Source organism: Arvicola amphibius, chromosome 1, assembly GCF_903992535.2.
Source record: "Arvicola amphibius chromosome 1, mArvAmp1.2, whole genome shotgun sequence".
NCBI lineage: Eukaryota > Metazoa > Chordata > Mammalia > Rodentia > Cricetidae > Arvicola > Arvicola amphibius.
Genome location: NC_052047.1, coordinates 1881421 through 1903975, shown reverse-complemented (window position 1 = coordinate 1903975; position 22555 = coordinate 1881421). Strand labels below are relative to the sequence as shown.

The window sequence follows — 22555 nt, the reverse complement described above, 5'->3', positions numbered from 1 at the left end:
ACACTGCAGAACACTGACGATGGACAAACCAATAGCAAAAAGCCCGCCCGGAATTAAATCCGTGCCCATTTATTGTCGTATGAACTGGTCGGGCAGTTTTAGTTTCTCCCGAGAGGACACATTTCTGCATTCACTTGAACCAAATTTAATTTGCCTCTGAGTCACCATCTGGCAGCTATATTGAAAATTCGTTTCCGGCAGCTCCTCTGACCTTTCCTAGGATCATAGAAAGGTTGAGGGAAGATCTTTTCTTCTTAAATCAGGCTTTACTATACCATCTTTCTGCTTCACTCTTGGCCACAGGCTCAATCTTTTTCTTTTATTTTGAGACAGGGTTTCTCTTTGTAACTTTAGAACCTGTCTGGCCTGCCTCTACCTCCCAGGTGCTGGGATTAAGGCATGCGCCAGCACTGCCAGGTGCCAAGGGGTCTAAATCTGTGTCTTCAGTTTCCATGTATCAATTGCTACCTGCTGGTCACTCCTCTGTAACTGTAAAATTTTCTTCCTTGATTTTTGATTCTTTTAATCTCTTAGGGCCACTCTTTCGCAGTCTCCCTCCCTCTCTCCTTCTCTCCCTCCCTCCCTCCCCCTCTCTCTCTTTCTCTCTCTGTCTCCCTTCCTCCCTCCCTGTCTCTCTCTCTCTCTTTTCCACACGAAAACTGAGCAGCCAGAACTCAGTCATAAATATCTATAATATATGCTTAGATAATATCTGGCCCAACAGCTGTCCTGAGAATAAGAGACCAAGGGATCAGCCCTAAAGGGGACGGACGTCTTTATCAACCCCCTCTCCCCGACCAAGGGCCAGGGAACTTCCTGAAAGACGCAAGGGTAGGAATGCAGGGGCTAGGCTGGTCTAGAGGAGGTGGGCGTCACCCAAGCAGTAAGATCTGGGGGTGGTGAGGAGCGCTGTGGAATGCTCTCTTCTGGGTAAGGCAGGGCGCCTGGGGAGCTGCGGTTACCTGCACAAGATCAGCCAAAACGCCAGCACAGAGTGGGTGGGTGATTTCCGGGCTCCGCCCTGACCGAGCTCTCGGCAGTGGGTCGTGGCCAGGTCAGTTAGAATCACTGAGGATGCAACGGGTGGTAGGAATCCCAGGCATGTTCGCCCCACGCCCACGCACATAGGCACTTCACTGGTTATTTTAAAAAGATTCGAGATTGGGATGGTTTTTGCCTGCCGTGTTCACCGCCGTTATTAGCTCAACCCCTAAAAACTGGCTTGTCATGGCTAAATGAACCACATACACTGACGGGCACTGCCCACCACCAACCAGCAATTACACTTTTTGTTTTCAGTGGAGAAAGGTAAAACGGACTCAGCTAAGGGCCTTTTGACCCGAGAAGTGCCAGTGTCGGCTGGGACCGACGCCATGGACGGACCCTTGCCCGGCCTTCCTTCTCCAACCTCAGGATCTCTCCACGGTTCGGCATTGCTTTTGCTCCCGGAGCGGCCCCAGCAGACCCGCCGAGCCGGCCTTAGACCACACCTCTTCCGCCAGCGGCCCCCGGCCGAGTCTTGGCAGCGAGCGCTTCGGAGCGCGCATGACAATTCAAAGCAGCGCGGGAAAACTCGCGCAGGCGCATTGGTGCATCGCCTCGGTGGGCGCTCCTGGCGGCCGCGACCGTCCAAGTCCGGGCTCTCCTAAACCGTGAGTTTCTGACAGGCTGCTCCCCAGCTCTGCACTGTGAGGGATCGGGGGCGAGTTCCCCTCTGATTTAGGCTTGGTCGCCCTGCGAGCATCCTTCCTTTGAGCTCCCGCGGCGGGAAGGGGTGCGTGCGCCTGCGCACTGAGCTCCCCGTTGGCGTGGGGGTGCTCTCCCTCCGCTCTCCCCTTCATTCATTCCCCTGCGGTCAGACCCGGCGCTCGGTCGGCACCCGGTTAGAGCGGGGCCGTGGGCCAGCCTCCTGGCGAGCGCTCTCCCCTCGGGTCTTCTCGGGTCAAACCGCCGTCCCTCCCCCACAGCCCGCGGCGGGCGGGCGGGTGTCCAGGCCGGCCTGAGCCGGCTCCACCGCAGCCCGCTGGAGTCCCCGCTCATCCCGCCCTCCAGGCTGGGAGGTGGACGCACGGTGTGGTTTTTTTAATGTTAGTTCCGTTGAGGGCAGTTGGCGCGGTGTGCCTGGTCCAGGGTTCTGCTTTCTCACAGTGTTCTGGTTTTCACAGCTGCTGCTCTCCCCTGTGGCCATGTCTCCGTAGCTGGCATTTGGCATTCCATTTGTGTGTGGTGGAAGCCTCATTGGGCGCTCAGATGGAGGAGCCGGTGGCGTTTTCTGCTCTGCAGGGCTGTGACAGGAGCCCCTCTGATGACTCATTAAAAAAATATGAGCAGAATGTTAAACTTTCAGGTATGTGTTTAATGCTCCAATTCGGACGATGCGCGCCCAGCCGGCTCTTAGGCATTTTCTAATTCGTTGAAAACTGGGAGGGCAGAGAAGGGAGAACTGTAATTGAATTACAATCTCGGAAATACAAACAAAAAACCCACAAACACCTGACTCATAAACTGAGTCGTATGTTTATGTAGGATTTCAAGTGTTGTCGCATAGATTCATAAAATCAAGACTTAGGATTGGGTTGCATTTTAAGAGGATTGGAATCCAACTTTGTCCTTTTAGATGACAAATATTTAGTCCAGATATTAAGGACTCTCTAGGGAAACGTGTTTGTTGATGCCTAAACTGGCACTTCCCTTGTAGACCCGCCTTACCTGGGAAAGCTTGGTTTTAGAAGTTGTCAGGAAAGGAATCTTAAGTAGTCAGAAAAAGAATTCATAGAAACATGAATGGAATGATTTGTAGCTTGCTACTTAAGATGATGATTGAAAATATGGTATCCGGGCACCGGCTAAAACGTGCCCCTTCGGCCGGGCACCGGCTAAAACGTGCCCCTTCGGCCGGGCACCGGCTAAAACGTGCCCCTTCGGCCGGGCACCGGCTAAAACGCGCCCCTTCGGCCGGGCACCGGCTAAAACGCACCCCTTCTTCAGCCGGGTACCGGCTAAAACGCACCCCTTCTTCAGCCGGGTACCGGCTAAAACGCACCCCTTCTTCAGCCGGGTACCAGCTAAAACGCACCCCTTCTTCAGCAGGGTACCAGCTAAAACGCACCCCTTCTTCAGCCGGGTACCAGCTAAAACGCGCCTCTTCTTCAGCCGGGTACCAGCTAAAATGTGCCCCCTTCTTCAGCTGGGTACCAGCTAAAACGTGCCCCTTCAGCCGGGTGTGGGGGTCCACATCTATAAGCTCAGGTGGAGGTGGAGGCATTGAGGATCAGGAGTTCAAGCCAAGCCCGCGCTACTTGACACCCAGTCTCAGGGCCACCCACAGAAACAGTGACTCTTCATACACACTGTGCCCGGTGCCCATGTAGTAGTGTTCATTTAACATGCATGTTTTTAAACAGAAGAGTCTTAAAATATAGCCATTGTCTTTGTCCTAAGAAAATTTAGACTTGTCCAAAAAGATACTAATTCTGACTTAATTTATGGTATGCACTTCATTTGCTGTGGGGGTGTCCTGTTTATCATGGAACAATCAAAGAAAGAGGGTCACTCCAGGTGGATTTCAGGCTCTGTCACAGCAGGGAGGAACAGCCATGCAAAGGCGTCTTTATTGATTATTAACACAAGTTCCTCACACCAAAGCCCTGATCTAATCCTTGTTTTCTGAAGGAAGCATCACACCCCTGCAGCTTATTCCTTACTGTGCACTGTTTGCGGAACCAATAAAGCAAGGTGTTCTGGGTGTGCCAGGAGGGTCTTGTGACCAGAGTCTGTTTCCCACAGTGCTTTCTTCAAGGTCTAAGCACTTAGAAAACAACCGTTCTAATGTGTGTTCTAGATGCAGTGATTCTAATTTGTTCTCTACAGTTTACTCCCAAAAGCCGCAACACCGGCTTCAAAAGCACAGCGTCTCAGTTTTGAGTTCTTAAAACTGAACTTGTTTATTGTCACAGTGAGCGCCTTTGTCAGCGTCCCTGTTTACGGGGACCAGTGCTGCTTTCTGACTGCGGAACTCGAGACCCTCGTCCATTCCCTACTGCAGTGCCGTTAACCTCCTTAACCTAAGCGCCTGCTTGGTCTGCTCCCTTCTCAGGCTTCCCGTCCCTTTTACATGCGTCAGGTTAACCCTAAAACACCCGTCTTCCCTAGTTCCCCGTCCTTTATTGAGTTTCTAGAATGACCGTTTTTCGGCCGCTTTATTAATTAATAAGCACACATGCAGCGCCATAGCATAGTTGCACTTGCATCATTTGGTGTTCTGTATTCAGCGTGGCCTCTCCTGCACGCTGTTCACTGTCTGGAGTGTGTGAGCGCATGAATCTGATCTGGCTTTAGAATTGTTTTCAGAGGAATTCCTCCTTTTCTAATATCCTGAAAATCTGATGAATTAGTGGGGGTGATTTTTATGTCCTGTTTCAAAAGTTTTGTAGCTATTATGTAACCAGTCCAACATGGGGCATTACAAGTAGTGCCCATGATAAACCATGTAAAACATGCTGAAATTTTATTTATGAGGTTCTTTAATGTGACTCTTAATAAACGCGAAAGCCATATCAGAAATGCTGCGTTAGTAGAGGAATACGGGTAAGATCCAGATACTATGAGTCAGTAAGATCATTAAGCAGTTATTCCCTGGGCCTTACCTTAACTCCTTATTGAAGTTTTTTTTTTGGGACTTTTTAATCTGTCTTTGCATGTGTAGTACCAAAGAGGATCCAGCACACAGTAGGGGCTTGACACTATTAAATATGTGAAAAAATAAATACCTAGTATACCAGGTGAATAGCAAAGCTCTTTGTTTAGAGAAGTATTGTTGGATTTTTGTAATAGAACAAATTACTCATGCTTATTGAAGAAACTTTAGGGAAATTAGAAAGCCAGAGTACACCATTTTCCACTTGCTAGTCCTTTAGTTGTGCATGCATGTAGACAGAACACATGGATGTACGCGTGTGTAGAGGCCAGAGGACAGCCATTCCAAGTCCTACCAACCTTTCTGTTTTAGACAGTGTCTCTGCAGCCTGAGACACCAGTTTGGCTAAGCGGCTGGCAGGTGTGTCTCAAGAGCCTGCCTGTCTCTGCTGTGTACACCGCCATGCCTGACTCTCTGATGTGGGTTTTGAGATTAGACTCAGGTCCTCACTTTCACAGCAAGCAGTGTCTGACCGAGCATCTGCCTGGCCCTAGGATACATATCTTGACAGTTAGACATTGGATTCAGAGTTTTGTGTTGTTGGGCAATACGGCACCACTGAGCAACACCCTGGCTCCTCTGCTCTGTTTTGATTAGTCCATAGCTTGACCATTTCTTATGTACTTAACTAATCTGCAGCTCTGTTTAAATTTAATTGCTTCATATGCTGTCATTCCTTTTTATTGTTGAGAGTTTGAATCGTGTTCAGTTGTTCCCTGTTAAGAAAAATGCCGCACTGCATCAATGCCTGGCGTGGGGCTAGATTAAATGTTATTGTTGTTTCGACAAGCTTGTTTTTAAGTTACAGGTTCCAAGTTTAATGACAAAATTTATTTGATGAAAGAATAAAATTTAAATTATATATCTAATGTTCCCACATAGTGTTAAACTAAAGTAGAGGGTCTGAGTACCTGAATGCATCCTTACAGTACAGGATTCCTGAGTGTGTGCATTACAGTGGGTACGGGATGCCCGAGTGCATGCTTGCAGTGGGTACAGGATGCCTGAGTGCATGCTTGCAGTGGTTGCAGGTATTACCTTGGTTTGCTCTCTTTTTATTCTTTAAAATTTATTCCAGCTTGTATGAAACTACATGATCCCCTAAGTATGGGAAATTAAATCAGTATACTCCATACTATTGCTCTATGGTGAGACTGAGAACATCCAAGTGATGGATGCTCACTATATACTCATTATATGCAGGCGCTTTTCTAGATATTAGCGATAGATCAGTGATTAATGTTTCTCAAGCTCCTACAGCTGGTAGTGGCTGCATAGCCTTTCACGGTCTTGGGATGCAGAGACTGGAGGATCTCTGAGTTTGAGGCTGGCTTTGTCTACATAGCAAACTCCAGGACAGCCAGTGCTAACAGGCACCCTGTCTCAACCACCCCACCCGTGTAACTATAATAGTAAGAATTATCATAGTCATACATTGATGTTTGCTATGTGACAAGCTTTGTCTGAAGTGTGTGTACACGTTTATTTAATCCTCTAAATGCCCAAATGACATGGATATTATTAGAACCTTCTTATCCCAACATTTATATTCTGTAGATGATAAAGCAACAGCTAGTGACGTAGCCCAGCGGTAGAGTGCTGTGCTAGTGTGCACAAGGTTTGGTCCTCAGCATTCCAATAACCATGGTGGTGGTGGTGATGATGATGATGATGATGATGATGATGATATACATAGTCCTGTGCATAGGAAACTTAGATTCACAGAGATGAACTCTGTGCTCAAGACAGACCCTACTCTCCCATCTCCAGGGTTGTTTCGCTGCCTCCTGTGTTGAATTCTGTGGAGTCTCCTCTGTCTGGACACTGCTCTTGGACTCTGCTCCCCTTCCTTCCCCTTCAGTCTGTCTTCTCCTTGTCCTTTCTCTGCTTTGAACTCTGTAGCCTTCGCTTACATTCTCTGCTTTGCCCTTCTCGGCTTTGCTGCATTTGACCTCTGCTCACCCCGATCTTTCTTTCCTTTCTCAGTGTCTCTGCATACATAGTTCTGTCTTCTTAAAATGCCCTCTTTCATTTTCACACTAGAACACAACCTGTCTAGGCTGGGCAGTGGCAGTGCACACGTTTAAATCCCAGCACTGGAAGGCAGAGGCAGGTGGATCTCTGAGTTCCAGGACAGCCACAGCTACACAGAGAAACCCTGTCTTAGAAAAACAACACAAAAGAGTCTGTCTCTTCTACTAGACTAAAATTCCTGGAGAAGCTCAGTTGCTTGAGTTTGTTCATTTTAAAGAGTATATACGTTGCCGAACATTTTAAAGGTAGTGATTGTGAGTGAGTATAAGCGTCGTGGTGCCTCCCTGATCCTGAGCAAATGATGTAACCTCTCCGACTTGATTTCTGAATCTGATTTAGACAGGGTCTCACTCTGTACAACGCCCTAGCTAGCTGCGTCAAACTTCCTGTGTAGGCCAGGCTGCTGGGAACTCATGCCTCCTAAGTGAGGGGACTAAAGTTGTGTGCCACCGTGCCTGGCGAGATAGTCATTGTGCCAACGTTACAGTGCTGTTAAGAAGATCTGAGGGCCAAGCAGTGATGTGGGCCTGGAGTCCCAGCATTCAGGAAGAACGGATTGCAAGCTTGGGACCAGCCTGAGCTACATAATAAGGCTGCGTCAAGAAACCAAGTGCTGCAGGATGGGTAGCCCAGCCTAGTGAGCCCTCAGCTCTGGCCCACACCGCTGCAGGGAGAAGAACCACAGAGAAAGTAATGGCGTGAGAAAGCACCTTTGAAATGCCGTACACTTTGCGTATAATTTTGAGAAACTAGCTCATGCTTATTTGACAATTCTTACAGGGTTCTTTTGTGTTGATAATTTACTCGATTTTATGTTACTGCTTATTTAATGTTAGCTATACTTTTGTGTTTAGTTAAAATTAGACATTTTCTGGGGTCAAAGACAGAGGATGATGTTAACCTTTGGGGGTCACATTAAATGAGTTTCTTCCCTCCACCCCCAAACTAGAGGACCTTAGAAGGCCATCTGTCTAAGAATGGACTGACCAATCTGTGCACGACACTTTGACAGCCTGGGAGATTTGGGGTCTTGGTGAAGGAAATTGTTTTTAAGACGCTTGCGGTGTGCCCTTACTTGTGCCACCTAGTGACTGCAGCACGCATTGCATGTTTGTTTGTATTTTATTCATATATTTTGGGTGTTTGAGACAGTCTGGCCTCAAATTCACTATGTGTTTAAGGCTGGCCTTGAACTCCTACCCTCTCGTTTCCACGTCTGGGCTCTGGAAGTGCAGCATGTATTATCACACTCTCTCCTGGGGCTCCAGTGCTCTTCCTGCCTTAGGGGCCTGAGTAGCTGGGACTGCTGCGTGGGCCACCTTGCCCACCTTTAGGTCTCTTTGCTTTAAACTTAGCATTTTCATCTTAAAGGCCAGCTATGTACTGGCCATGTATCTCTAGTCTGTAGAAATCGCCGTGTTTGATTTTGGGGCTGTCTTTTTTATTTTCCTGCTGGTAACTTTTGTAGCTTGTAACTTTTTAGCAACTCTGTGGGGGTTTTAATGTTTAGTCATTTTTGTGGTTAATTACTTGCTTTAAATGTATTTCATTGATTTATTCTTTTTTGGTTTTTCAAGGCAGGGGTTTCTCTGTGTAACTTTCCTAGAGCTTACTCTGTTGACCAGGCTGGCCTTGAACTCACAGAGATCCGCCTGCCTCTGCTGCCCAAGTGCTGGGATTAAAGGCGTGCACTACCACACCTGACTTGATTTATCTTTAACCTAAGGAGTCGTAGAAGCTGAGCAGTCAGACCCTGTCTGAGCCTGGTGGCAGTGGTGGTGCACACCTTTTATCCCAAGCTCTCTGTGAGTTCAAGGCCAGCCTGGTCTACAGAGTGAGTTCCAGGACATCCGGGGGGGGGGGTAATGCATGACCCTGTCCCAAACCAAATGAGCAACAGCAAAACCCTTAAATACCTCTCATTGATTTCTAACTATAAATTTTTACTTCTCTTGTAGGCATTAAAAAGATATTGAGAAGCTTTGTGAAGCTGTTCCACAGCTTGTCAGTCTGTTCAAAATCAAGGACAAAATCGGAGAAGGTAATTTAAGAGTATATCTTACATTGTTAAACTGTTGAAATCATGATAATGTTAGTGGCTATGGTGAACAGATTTTCTCCCTCTTGGAAAGAATGAAAGTGAAAAAATATTTAGGGTAAAACAGAAAGTCATAACTTAGTCTTTTATCCATTGAGACATTTATTTTTTATTTCTTTTAATTTATTTGTTTGTTTATTTATTATGTATACAATATTCTGTCTGTCTGTATGCCTGCATGCCAGAAGAGGGCACCAGACCCATTACAGATGGTTGTGAGCCACCATGTGGTTGCTGGGAATTGAACTCAGGACCTTTGGAAGAGCAGGCAGTGCTCTGAACCCTCTGAGCCATCTCTCCAGCCCCCCATTGAGACATTTATATTAATCTTATAGCATTGTTTACCTTACATCTTTAAAGCCTAATACTAAAAAAATCTACTGAATTGCTTCTAGGCACCTTCAGCTCTGTTTATTTGGCCACGGCACAGTTGCAAGTAGGACATGAGAGAAAATTGCGGCTGAAACACTTAATTCCAACAAGCCACCCTGTAAGAATTGCCGCAGAGCTTCAGTGTCTGACCGTTGCGGGGTAGGCGACTCGCGGGGCGTTTCAGCGGAACTGGTTGGCTGTGGTTTGCAGGAATGAGAGGTTGTGCCTGAAGTTCCCGTCACCTCACTGCTCTTGGCTAGTGCTTCGCCCACGCCTGGCAGTGGTTAAATTTCCGTTAATCCTTTAGAGGGGATTTCTCCTGAGCTCCAGCATGGGCTTCCTGTTTTTATCCAATATCTCTTTGTAACCTTCCTTCCTGGCAAATACTGGCTTTGGCTTATGGTCCCGGGCTTGTTCTTAGGGGAAGAACTGTCTCCCTCTCCAGACTGATAGCCTTTCCTCCTGTGTTCTCCTCTTTTCCCCGCGGCGTCTAGACTCAGCTCGGTCAGTCCTGTCGTCACACGGACATGATGACCAGTGTCCACCTGCTCTGAGCTGTCCTTCGTCGTCTGTTACAACTGCTGCCCCTCAGCTCTCCTTAACGCCAGGTTTCGCGGAAGTTATGTACATGTGTCGTTTCTGCCTACACCTTGTTGCCTACACACTTCTGACCACACACTTTCTGCCTACACACGTGAACTACACACTCAGTTGTTGCTCTCTTTGTTGACCATAATTGACTTAACAGACACAAAATAATTGCACATTCAATAGAGCATGGTAAATAATTTTATACAAGCAAAATCAGGTGCAGTTATAATTCTATCTCCTTAAAGATTTATTTTTGTTTGTATTTCAGACCTCAGATGAAATGTATAAATAATTGCTCTGAACTATAGTCACCCCTACTGTGCAGCAGAACCCCAGGCCTTATTGCTGGCAAGCCAGATGTGTTTTTGATAACCATTATCACTAACCTTGACCTCTAGTGATCCTGTTTTTGCTTCCTACCTGTGAGATCCACTTTATTGGCTTCCATGTGTGAACAAGATGATGTGTATTTGTCTATGTATAGATGTGCACATACACCCCTAAATTTTAATCTGTCTTGCCTAGCCAGAAAATAACCAGTCCAGCAATTGTTCTCCTCTGCCTGTGTGTAAAAGACACTACATCTGCCTGCTCAGTTGTTCAAGCCTGACACGTGATACCATCCTCAGCTTCTTCATTTTACTCCTGAACTGGCATTGTCCAAGTCGGGCGATGCCGATAATCTCAGCAGTGCTAAGGCAGAAGGATCGCTGAGGTTTTTAGACCAGACTGAACTATAGCGTGAGAACCTGAGCTACAAAAGGTGTCTTTTCTGCCTGTGCGTTCTCAGTCCCTCGCTTGGCTTCCACTGGAAGGTGTGGTGGTTAATGCCTTGTTGACTGGTGTTTTCGATGCTTCCATCTCTGGTGTTTCCTAATTTACTGCTAACTACTGATAACTTCCCTCTAAAGTCCCTTCTAGCTCAGTGAATAGGAGTATCTACTGCCGAGGAAGGACTGCCTGGGTTCAGTCAGACCTTCAGACTTAACTCCTTTCGTGACTTTGGGGTGGTGGTGTCTCCTTTGCCTTGTTCCCTCATTTGTGAGAAGGGGGTGGAGGATAAACCTTTTTTCATGAGGTGTTGGCAGACTGAAGTTTGGGGTTTTGTTTTGTTTTAACTGAAAACTTTTCATACAATATATACTCATCATGGCTTCCTCCCCCAGTTGCTTTTAGGGGCCTTTCCCATCCACCCAGTTCCACATCCTTTCTCTGTATGGAAAGCAAACAAACGGTCAAACAGAGAACAGACTGGGCCAGGTGCGGTGGTGCACACTTCCATCTTAGGGGTTGGGAGGCAGGAGGATCATCTGAATGAGTGAAAAGAAAGAGAAATCATGAGAAACACACCCCCCCCAAACAACACCCATACAACACAAGGTCAGAAACCACAATACATGACAAAATGCTAGTAAGACGGAAAAAATAAAAGCCCCAACAAACAATATGAGACAAATGCCTATAAAAAATGAATTGAGTTTCTTCATGTTGGCAGTCTGCTGCTGGGCACACCCACCTTTAAGTGGTGGTTAATACATCTGGTGAGATCGGTTGGAGAAAACCAAATAGTTTCCTTTACAAGGGGATATCAATTGCAGATAGCTTCTTGGTTACGGGTGGGAGCCCTTTCTTACCCCCGTTTCCCTCACAGTTCTGGGTCTCGAACCTCTTGCAGGCCTAGTGTGTGCTTCACACATGCTTTCAGTCTGCGGTGTCTGGAAGACACCGTCTCCTTGGAGCCCCTCCGTCCCCCCTGGCTCTTACAGTCAATTCTGCCCCCTCTTATCTGCTAATAAGCCTTGTTATCTGCCGTGTCCTCACTTAAAACTTCGGGATTTCTCATCTTTGGGTTGTCATAGTAACGCTTATAACTGGTGCTATTTTTGTTTGAAAAATTTACCTTTTATATGTCAGTTAAATGATATGTATTCCCTAATGTGATTTTTTGCATATTCTAGTAGAAGCACATGTGTGTTGCTGAACTAATATCGTTTTTAAGGGATAAAGCTGCAGCGCCTCTGCCCTTCCCTCTAAAGTGCATGTGCGTTCGTTCCCACCAGGGGGGCAGGACACGTCATGGGCGTTAAGTACTGCTTCAGGAAGGATGACCATGTGGTTATTGCCATGCCGTATCTGGAACATGAGTCATTTCTGGTAGGTCTCAATAGTTTTATAGCTTTGATTAGCTAAATGTTTAGCTGAAGTAGTTTTGTGACTTCGCTCATAACTCTATTTTAGGACATTTTGAATTCTGCTTTCCTTTGAAGAAGTGCGGGAATATATGTTTATCTCTTCATTGCTTTGAAACGGATTCTCAGTTTGGTATTGTTTCACCGTGATGTGAAGCCCAGCAACTTTTTATATAATAGACGCTTGAAAAAGTAAGTAGGAAGAATCCAGCAAACATGAGAGTTGAATTTGCACTTGTGGAGTTTCATTTCTTAGACATACAATGTAAACAACCACAGTGCTCACTGTGTTTCTGTTCAGGTTTTTATTGTGACCGGGGAGAGGAGAGGATATGCAACGAGGAAAAATAAAATTGTCTTTATAAACATGTGCATCATGAGATACGCACTTAGATGAGACAAACTTAGAATTCTAGCCCCTTTGATCTTAGAGCCCTTTAACCCCCAAAAGGCATTTATGATTAAATATGGAAGAGATGTTACAAGCTGAAAATAGTATTTATGCTGAATATCATACTTAGTTTGATCAGGAAACTAAGACCAATTCTGTAGCCTGTGTTTTTGTTAATTTCTTTATACTTGTTCCAGTGCAAGGTTGCCCACTGTGAGCCTCTCCCGCTCCTGAATGGCCCGGTGGTGTGTCTTCTGCTTCTGTCTCCTCCTCTGCCTTGTCTGTCTCCACACGGGCCAAAGAAGAGAGAGGGCGCTTAAACTGACTGGGCGCTTAAAGGATTCATCCTTTCTGATACTCAGATCCCCTGGAACTGCAATTACAGACCGTTTTAGCTGTCGTGTGGGTGATGGGAATTGAATCTGGGTCCTCTGAAGAGCAGGCAGTGTTCCTACTGCTGAGCCATCTCTTAAGCCACCCCGTCCCCCATCATAAGTTCTTAACTGTTCTGGAGTGAATTACAGTTTCTGATATGGTTTGAATGGATGTTATTAAGGTTATAAGGTTATTAAATTGCTATAGCAGGTGATAATACTGAACTCTGCTTCTTAGGTATGCGTTGGTGGACTTTGGCTTGGCCCAAGGAACCCATGACACAAAAATTGAGCTTCTCAAGTTTGTTCAGTCTGAGGCCAGCAGGAAGGTTGTTCACGAAACAAGTACCACGGAGTCACTGGACACAAGGGATCACTGAAGTCGTCCAGCACCTAAAAATGTGGATCAGCAGTGTCCCGCAAACAACCTCCGTCAAAAGATCCTACGCAAACACACAGATTCACGTTAAGCCAGGAAAGACGGAAAGGTTCTGCCTTTTACATTTTCAAATACAAACATTTAGTATGTTCTCCATCAGCCGCCGGAGGGGGATAGAAGGCCAGACCTTTAAATGTCACACGTTTGGTTTGGTGGGCCCCTCACTAGGATTGTTACTCCGCTTCAGGCTTCCTGCTCTATCTGCCTGCAGTCTCTGCAGTTATAGAGTGCATTATATAATAAAATGGGGGGGATTCCCTATGTGTTATTACATGTAGATGCCCTCTCTCCTTTTTAAAAAGCATTGTGGGGGAAATGTCAAGTGTCTGTCTCCATTTTAGCTGCTCAGGAACGTGAAGCATCTGTGCAAGTGGTTTTAGAGACTTCGGTGGTGGGGGACTCTGTGTGTGTGTGTGTGTGTGTGTGTGTTTGTGGACTGTGGTGATGACGTGGTGGGGGTGTTACAGGTTGCCTAGCTCTGTGTGTGGTGTTGTGTGTGTGTGTTGTGGTGTGTGGGTGTGGACTGTGGTGATGGGCGTGGTGGGGTGTTACAGGTTGCCTGGCTGTGTGGGTTGTGTTGTGTGTGTGTTGGACTGGTGGTGGATGGCGTGGTGGGGTGTTACAGGTTGCCTGGCTGTGTGTGTGTTGGTGTTGGTGTGTGTGTGTGTGTGTGTGGACTGTGGGGATGGCGTAGGTGGGGTGTTACAGGTTTGCCTGGCTGTGTGTGTGTGTGTGTGTGTGTGTGTGGACTGTGGTGATGACGTGGTGGGGTGTTACAGATTGCCTAGCTCTGTGTGTGTGTGTGTGGTGTGTGTGTGTGTGTGTGTGTGTGTGTGTGTGTGTGGTGATGGCGTGGTGGGGGTGTACAGGTTGCCTAGCTATGTGTGTGTGTGTGTGTGTGTGTGTGTGTGTGTGTGTGTGTGTGTGTGTGTGTGGACTGTGGTGATGGCGTGGTGGGGTGTTACAGGTTGCCTGGCTGTGTGTGTGTGTGTGTGTGTGTGTGTGTGTGTGTGTGTGGACGTGGTGATGACGTGGTGGGGTGTTACAGGTTGCCTGGCTATTTCTCCTTCATGTCGTGGGCTGCAAACTGTCCTTGTTCACTTAACTCTTTGCAAACTAGAGCAGAGTATCGCTGGTCAGGAAAGTGTTACAGATGTAATCCTTGTTTTCCTGTTTCCCTTGGTATTGTAGGAGGGATCTGTGGCCTTTCTGTCCAGCGCTCTGTTTTTGGAGAAAGAAATTTCAATATACACAGCTCCATTTCACATGAGAAGCCCGCAGAGAAAGTAAGTAATGTAGCTTCGTAGCTCAACTGTCAGTCAGCCTCACGCCAACGAGCTCAGGGAATCTGCTAGAGTTAGCGCTAGAGCATGCTGTAGACTTTGGCTTTGGCAGAAGGTAGTTTTTTACTCAAAAGTCTATCTTTAATTCTTTTCCGAGCTTTTTGATGGAGTTTTTAATTCTGATTGGCTGTTGCTGTTCTTTCTCTAGAAGAACATTCAGAACAGGGCTAGACTCCACCTGAGCTCCCAGCACCTCAGTCCCCACACAGTAGGTTAATAGACTGTATGTGCCTTCAGGACAGGTGATGTTGCATTGCCCTGAGCTAGGGACTCTGGCGGCAAGCACTCGGACACCCAGATGGACGCAGTGTAACGCGTGTAAAGCTGTGAGTGGAGTCAGACTTGGTGAGTAGCAACTGTAGGTGCAGTTAGGTGCTTCTCTAGTGTGTCAGGACATGTTCTAGTAAAGCGTCATATCTGCCACGCTAACTAGTGAGTCTTAGTTATTAGACAAAGCCAGACTTTTTTTTTAAGCAGAATTTGTACTACCCAGCCTAGGCTGGCATCGAACTTGGAATCCTGCCTCAGCCTCCCTAGTTCAGCTATTACTAATACATAGGACCCTGCCCAGTGGCCTTAAGCATTTTAGTAGACAGCTGTTGAATGCAGTCTGTAGCTCCTCATCAGCAGTTTTGAATGAAGTTCATGCTTCTGATATGCTTTTTACCATGCCAGCATTTGAAAGTGTCATGTTAAATACCACAAAAATAGAAAATGCAACTTTTTTGTAGCTCATAAGCAATCAAAGACTGTGGACGTAATCTCAAGAAAGCTAGCAACAAAAAAGGCAGCCATTTCTACCAAAGCTGTGGCTAGCGTAGTGAGGAAAACCGCCAGTTCCTGCCCGGCCACGCTGACCTGCGACTGCTACGGGACAGACAGAGTGTGCAGCATTTGCCTGGCGAGGTGAGGTTTCCGCTGTGCTGTAGATCACAGCGTGCTGCCAGACACGCTTAGACTGGGAAGGACTGGTGGGGATCTTGGTTTAGTGGGTGCAGGGGAGTAACATGGCTGGTAAATTACGGTCCGTCACTATTCGTGTGATGAAAACACTTTCTCTGGAAAACACATTTGCTCTCACATGCACTAAGGGTGGGTGGAGGAGGCTCTTGGAGACATTTCTCGCAGAAGTCATTGTTTCTGTTGATTTTACTACTCCTGCCTGTGTTGAGTAACCAGAACCAAATAAGGCTTCTTACTCTTCTCTGCCTGGAAAGTTTTTCCTTTAGGTTTGGTTTTTATAGGTTCTTCCCGATTAACTCAAATCTACACGTGAGTGAGTATATCAGTAACTCAAGGTCCCCCAACCAGAGGGTTTTTATATGAATTCCTGTTGTATTTTGTTTTTCTATCACAGTTTTTATTACCTACTGTCTGTTTTTATACTTGAAAACTGTGTTGAAATCCATCTGGAATAGCGCCAGTGTGTGGGGGTTGGCAGAGGAGAATGAAAGTCAATTGAGAATGTTTATCACAGGGAGTGTTCAGTGCTTATGAGAATTTTATTTCTGCTGACACCAGGACAGAATTCATGTGAACTAATTTGGTAGCTTATATAGTGGTATATTATTTGTGTTTTAATAAATAAAGCTTCCCTGAAGATCAGAGCAAAGCAGCCACACTAGCCAGCCATACAGGCCAGGCAGTGGTGGTGTTCACCTTTAATCCCAGCCCTGGAGAGGAAGATAAGATGGGAGGAGACAGCTCTCAGACACAGTCTCATTCTGAGATTCCTGGAGGCAGAATTGCCATTTTAGTCTGAGGTAGAGGTGAGAGCCAGTGGCTGGCTGCTTTACTTTGCTGATCTTTAGCTTGACACCCTGATATCTGTCTCTGGGTTTTATTATTCAGGCTACAGACTTACTTTTTGGACTTCCACAGTTAACGTTTGTGGGGTTTTTGTTTGTTTGTTATTTGAGGACAGGGTTTCTATGTAGCCCTGGCTGCCTGGAGCTCTGTTTGTGTAGACCAGGCTATCCTGGAACTGTTATCTGTAGACCAGGCTAGCTTCTGTCTCTCAAGCTAGGATGATTAAGGCATGTATCCCCCATGCCCCACTAATAGCTCAATTTTAAATGTAACCAGGTGTCTTTTTTTTTTCCTCATAAGGCGGCAGCAGGTTGCCCCTCGGGCAGGGCACACCAGGATTCAGGGCACCGGAGTCCTGACAAGTGTCCTAACCAAACTACAGGTATGTAGCACGAGGTACGGAGTCATCCAGAGGGTTTATCCCAATGCCCGAGGCTTGAGGTCCTGGCAGCTGCAGCATCGTCCTCTTTCTGATTGTGCTGCTGCTCTTTCCTAAGGACGCCTGTAGCAGGGAGGGTGTCCCAGTAGTCCTGTTGGCGTTAGGTCCAGCACTTACCCTGTAGCAGGGGGGTGTCCAGTAGTCCTGTAGCGTTAGCCTGCACACTCTACCCTGTAGCAGGGCACTGTCCAGTAGTCCTGTAGTGTTAGCTCGCAGCACTTACCCGTCTCTCTTTCCACCTCAGAAGTCTCTACACAATGCTTTCTGTGGCACAGACACATGTTTTTTTTGTTTTTTTTTTGTTGTTGTTTTTGTTGTTTTTTTTTTTTTTTTTTTTTTTTTTTTTTTTGTTTTTCAAGACAGGGTTTCTCTGCAGCTTTTTTAGAGCCTGTCCTGGAACTAGCTCTTGTAGACCAGGCTGGCCTCGAACTCACAGAGATCCGCCTGCCTCTGCCTCCCAAGTGCTGGATTAAAGGCGTGCGCCACCACCGCTCCGGATTCAGACACATGTTTTAGTTATTTTGTTACCATGAAAATAATTCAATAACAGTTAACAGGCTTTGAAAAAGAGAAAGGTTTCTAGAATCCAGGAAGTCGTAGAGCCTTGAAGACCCTGTCAGAAGTGCAGAGCCTCCTGTTGTGGTGGTGGGGCCTGGAGACGCCATGTTAGAGGAGCGAGATGATGCCACTGCTCGCATTGATCGTGGCCCTCGAAGAAATCGTTCACTATGAACCTGTCCAGAGACACTAGTGACATGTAAATGAGCACGACTGCCTAGCTACATTCACAAGTTACAAGGGGCAGGTTGGGCGTGGTGATGACCTGGAGGGCACTGAGGGCGTGTGAAAGGGGGGCCCTTGGGAAGATGACTGCGGAGGAAATACTGTGGGCTGGGGACTGGCAGTGAGCAAGACCTGAGACTCTGCAGAAAGAGCACGGTCGCAGGAGAGGAAGCCGCGGGTCTAGTGTTTGCTTTGTGAAATAGAAATGGGACATGATTGGAGTACAACGGGAAAGACAGGGTGGCGCTTGTTAAACTCCTCGGACTGTGGGCCGTAGATGCCATCAAGGACAGACAGTAGGGATTGTATTGTAAGGTGACTGCAGCAGGTAGCTTCTGTAGGCTAGTGTCCTACAGAGTCCAGCTCAGAGGGGGAGGAGTACATGGATGATGGGGTTAGTACAGGGGCTGAAGAAGGTACGGAATTGACAAGCACAGCTTGGTAGGTTGTTGGTTGGGGTACTGGAAGGGAAAAAGGCATCCAGTGTGCTTAATTACTAGCCTGAGGGATGTGGGCAGACAGAGAATGAAGGAGAGCCTGGTGTGCAGGGAAAAGATCAGACTGGACTCATGGCACCATCCAGACAGAATGTCCTGCAGAGTGGGGACCCCAGGCTCAGGGCAGGAGCTGGAACGGAGTCACGGTGAGCACCAGATATCAATGGTAGCTGTGGCTGTGCGTGGTGGAGCTGGGAAATATGCAGGGAAGAGACTAGAATTCTGAGGAACCTCAGCACAGGGTGGAGGAGCAGACAGTGGTGAGGCGGCTTGAGGCAGGCTGGCTGTGTTTTTCCTCCTGGTCCTGGGGCTCAGACCCAAGGTTGCACTGTGCTGGTGTTAATGCTCGTGTCTCACTAAAGGAGAACCCCTGCACTACCAAGGTGCATTCCTGAAAAGCACCCAGGTTTCTTCCCATGTAGCTGTTGTTGAATTTCCTCTGATTTTATTGTGATGTACATTTACTCACAGTGGATGGAATGTTTCTAATTCCCCCCACTGTGTTGAAGAGAGAGAGAACTACTTTGCAGGAAGAGTGTTGAACTGGAGTTGTGGTACATACATAAGGTTTCTCCTCTGAAACTTAGATAGCCGTTCCAGAAGTACTGGGTGGGGACTCTGTTGATGCTGTCAGTTCACAGGAAAGGTCCGCAGACACCAGTGTAGATGGCTGTAGGCTCACAGCGGAGCACAGGTTTCTAACGCGGGTTTCCTGTCACAGCGATCGACATGTGGTCTGCAGGGTGTCATCCTGCTATCCCTGCCAGTGGGCGGTACCCCGTTTTTACAAGGCCAGCGACGACCTAACTGCCCTGGCTCAGATCATGACAGTCCGAGGGTCCAGGGGAAACTGTCCAGGCTGCTAAAGCTTTCGGTGAGTTTCATGTCCTAGAGCAACACAGATGCTTTTCATTATCGCCTATAATTGCTAAATAAATCCTTACAAAATGCTTGCAAATACTTTCTTGGTATTCATAGTCATTTACTCCTAGGAAATTGTCACTTGCTTGAAAATGGTTATTTACAACATGAAATCATTTGCTGTATCACAGAGCACTGATGGCTCTGGTACCAAAAGCTGGACTCTACATTTCTTCGTCAACCAGCTAGAAGTCAGCTTTGTAATCTTAACTCTTTGGTTGTAATTTGACTTTTATTATATAAATGTTTTTAATAGTAAGATTTAATATGTTGTTTTTTTTTAAAGATATTTATTTATTTATTATGTGTACAATATTCTGTCTGTGTATGCCTGAAGGCCAGAAAAGGGCATCAGATGGTTGTGAGCCCCCATGTGGTTGCTGGGAATTGAACTCAGGACCCTTGGGCAATGCTCTTAACTGCTGAGCTAGCTATCTCTCCGGCCCCTAATGTGTTGTTTATTAAGCGTCAAGTTCCTGGCATGGGAGGAAGGACCGCCATAGGGAAGGTAATAGGAATGTGTAGTCCTGGGGTCAGGGTGGCAGAGAGGTAAGACTACCCGACCTTCGTTTAGGGCACATTGTCACACACAAAAACAAAAAGTAAAGTCCAGCTCAGAGGGGAGGAGTACATGGATGATGGGGTTAGTAACAGCGAGTTTTAAAAGTAAAGAGTGGGCTCACCTGTTATATTCTCACACAGCTTAGTCTGTGTTCATTCGCTTCCTTGGCTTCTCCATTCCTGCCCACCCATCCTCTTTCCTGTCCAGTAATTTATTAGGATATGTAAAGGAGGCTTTTTATTACCAAGATTGCTTTGTTGGCATCGGTATGCTCCGTCAAGGGGACCTATTGCATTCACCTCATTGGTTTACAGCTGCATTTCTGTCTGATAAGGAAGTGTATAGTTGACCATGACCTGTTTCTGTCCTTATTTTGCCCATTCTGGCAACAGACTGGTGGCAGGTTATTTTACAGGCATTTATATTTTTAAACAGGGTGTGTGTGTGTGTGTGTGTGTGTGTGTGTGCGCCACGCGTGTGGCCGCTTGCTTGCTTGCTTGTGGAGGCCTGAAGTTGACACAGGAGCCTTCCTCTTGCTCTCCTTATTCACAGAGGCACAGATTGATGATATGGCTATCCTTAAAAGCTAGTTTGCCCTGAGAGGTCTCCCGTCTGCCGTCACTTACACTAGGCATTTGGGTGGATTGTGGGAACGAGAGCGATTCCTCACACACAATGCAAGCAAGTGCTGTATCCTCTGGTTACCTCCCCGCCTGACCCTTATGGTTTTGAAAAAACTGAGATCTGGTTTGTTCATGAGCATGCCTGGGGTGGGTACCAGGCACTGTTTATTGTGAGCTGAAGTCCAAGTCCAAGGAAACATTACTACTACAGACGGTAGAGTCGAGAAGGACAGAGCGTGGAGAAGGTGGGCGGCTGCTGTTCAGGATAGGTTCGTCTAGACCAGCACGTGGATGTCCTGGCACAGCAGGCATTGACAGTATCCCGTGTGTACCAGGAATGCATAGGTCTGAGGAGATCAAAAACATCTGAGTCTTGAAGGAGCTCAAAGTCTGTAGGTGAGACAGACATGTTTCATTCCTTACCACAGTAACAACCCTCCACTGATTAACAGAAGCTTAACAAGTGCCCTTTCTGAATACAGACCTCACACATAGGATGACTTGAGCTTAGCCAGATGTGTATACCAGAACATCCTAACATACCTGAGGTATGCGGAGAAGTGGCAGTCAGCTCAGGAAATCCCTTCTTTCTGTTTTCTCTTCCCTACTTTGTAACCTGACTTTCAGCTGTGAAGGTGAATACATTCGTGAGGCATGTGGTGGCTTACATGTTTCTCATGAGTTGCTGTACCACGAGTTCTGATAGGTCTTATTAAAAGCCCTGAGTCAAATATTGGGGGAAATGCTGAGGGATCAGAGAGATGAAAGAAGCAAAACCACACCTTACCTACTCAGCTTCCCAGTCAGAAGACTGAGTTCTTGTCTCCCCTACCCCATCACTTCCTCTCTACCCAGCATGTAACTCCCTGTCTGTGCAGACAGGGTGAGCTAGTGGCTACTCCACCCGCTGATCTTCAGGCAAGCTTCATTTGTACAAACAAGATAATCACCACGAGTTGCTTCTGATAAATTCGGGTAATTGGTTTTTTTCTTTAGGCAAATCAATTTTGTGTAGCAAGAAGTTCCGGCACAAGACCTGAGAAAACTCTGTGAGAGTCTAAGGGGTCTGGACCCTAACACCCCCAATTTAGCAGCTGGTCCACCAGGGTGTGCTTCTCCAGAGAACACGTCTTCCCCCGTACAAAGACCCACACCAGCACTTGAAGGATTCTGTGTTCGAGGGGACAGTGGTGGCTGTGAGACTCATCCCATGGAGTGTACTACCAGCTCGGAAGGCTGGGACGCAGTGCCTGATGAAGCAAACTATGACCTGCTTGATAAACTTCTAGATCTAAACCCAGCTTCACGAATACCGCAGAAGCGAGCCTTATTGCTCCATTCTTTAAAGATATGAGCTCCTGATACAGTTGTCTGTCACTGCTGTCTCTTCTGAGGTGGGGCAGGTAACCACAGGTTCTTGTTTGCATCCAAATCCAGGGAGGGATGAATAACTTATTTTAAAATTACAGTATTTGCCTCTGAGGGTCAGACTGCAAGCAATGTCCTGGCACGACCTTTGCGTTAAACCACCAAGTAGAGTTCCGAGCTTTAGTTCCTGGTTTTCTCTGCTTCTGGGGCAGCCTTAGTCTGGTTCACGGGTTCAAGGGACAGGTCATGAAGTTCTCGGGTATGACAGGGCCTAAATGAGTGAAGAAGAAAGATTGCTTCCAGATCTGTGCGGTCCGTACTGTGCATGGGCTTTCCTGTAGGTGCGTGTATAAGCACAGATAGTTACCACAGAGATGTAGGGGGGTTACACAGCGCTTGCTGCAGTCTCTGGTGCCTTTACCGAGTGTAGCCCATGTCTATATTGACAGCCTAATGACGTGCATGTTGTTGATAAGGCGGAAATGCTTTTTTTTCCTTGTACAACCATTTTTTTTTCACACTGTCTTAGTTTATTATTTAATTAGGTATCTGCCCACAAGGAAAGGTGAGCGTACAGCTGGAAACAGTATGGGGGGTTTTTGTCTGCCGCGAGCATCCAGATCTCTGTTTCTGTTCTAAGCTGACCTTGCTCAGAGAGGAATAGTTACTGGAGTCTCAGGTGGATTGGGAAGAAGGATAATGAAGTAAACAAAGCAGTTAAGGACTTGCACAGCAATTTGTGCGTTTTTTACATTAAAAACTGCTCTGTGTCTGATAGCCTGCCAGGCTTCCCAGGGGTTGGAAGGGTAGACTTGCTGAGGAGTCCCCTTGGATAATCTCAGGTTCTAGGGAGCTGTCACTCACTCAGAAAACTCATCCTGTTTTGAGCACTGATCAGCATTTATATACATTTTGTCCTTGTGTGTATTTTTTTTAATGTGAATGTTTTGGGGATATGTATTTAATAATAAACATTTCCTTTTAAATATTTATGTCAGACTACTTTAAAGAATGGTAAACTTAACC

At 46.7% G+C, this 22555-nt stretch overlaps 1 protein-coding gene across 1 annotated transcript; it reads left to right on the top strand.

Moving 5' to 3' along the window:
* The first annotated feature begins 1578 nt into the window (after positions 1-1578).
* On the top strand, positions 1579-21887 carry Cdc7 (cell division cycle 7). Its single transcript, XM_038349138.1, is given in 22 exon segments — positions 1579-1652; positions 2166-2351; positions 8689-8771; positions 9224-9359; positions 11852-11945; positions 12030-12044; positions 12046-12076; positions 12079-12172; positions 12984-13060; positions 13063-13124; positions 13126-13170; positions 13172-13238; positions 15259-15433; positions 16637-16661; positions 16663-16691; positions 16693-16718; positions 18777-18835; positions 18838-18900; positions 18902-18929; positions 21158-21175; positions 21178-21468; positions 21471-21887. Coding segments are annotated over 21 exon segments (1572 nt in total). The 5' UTR covers positions 1579-1652; positions 2166-2250; the 3' UTR covers positions 21524-21887.
* Positions 21888-22555: the final 668 nt, after the last annotated feature.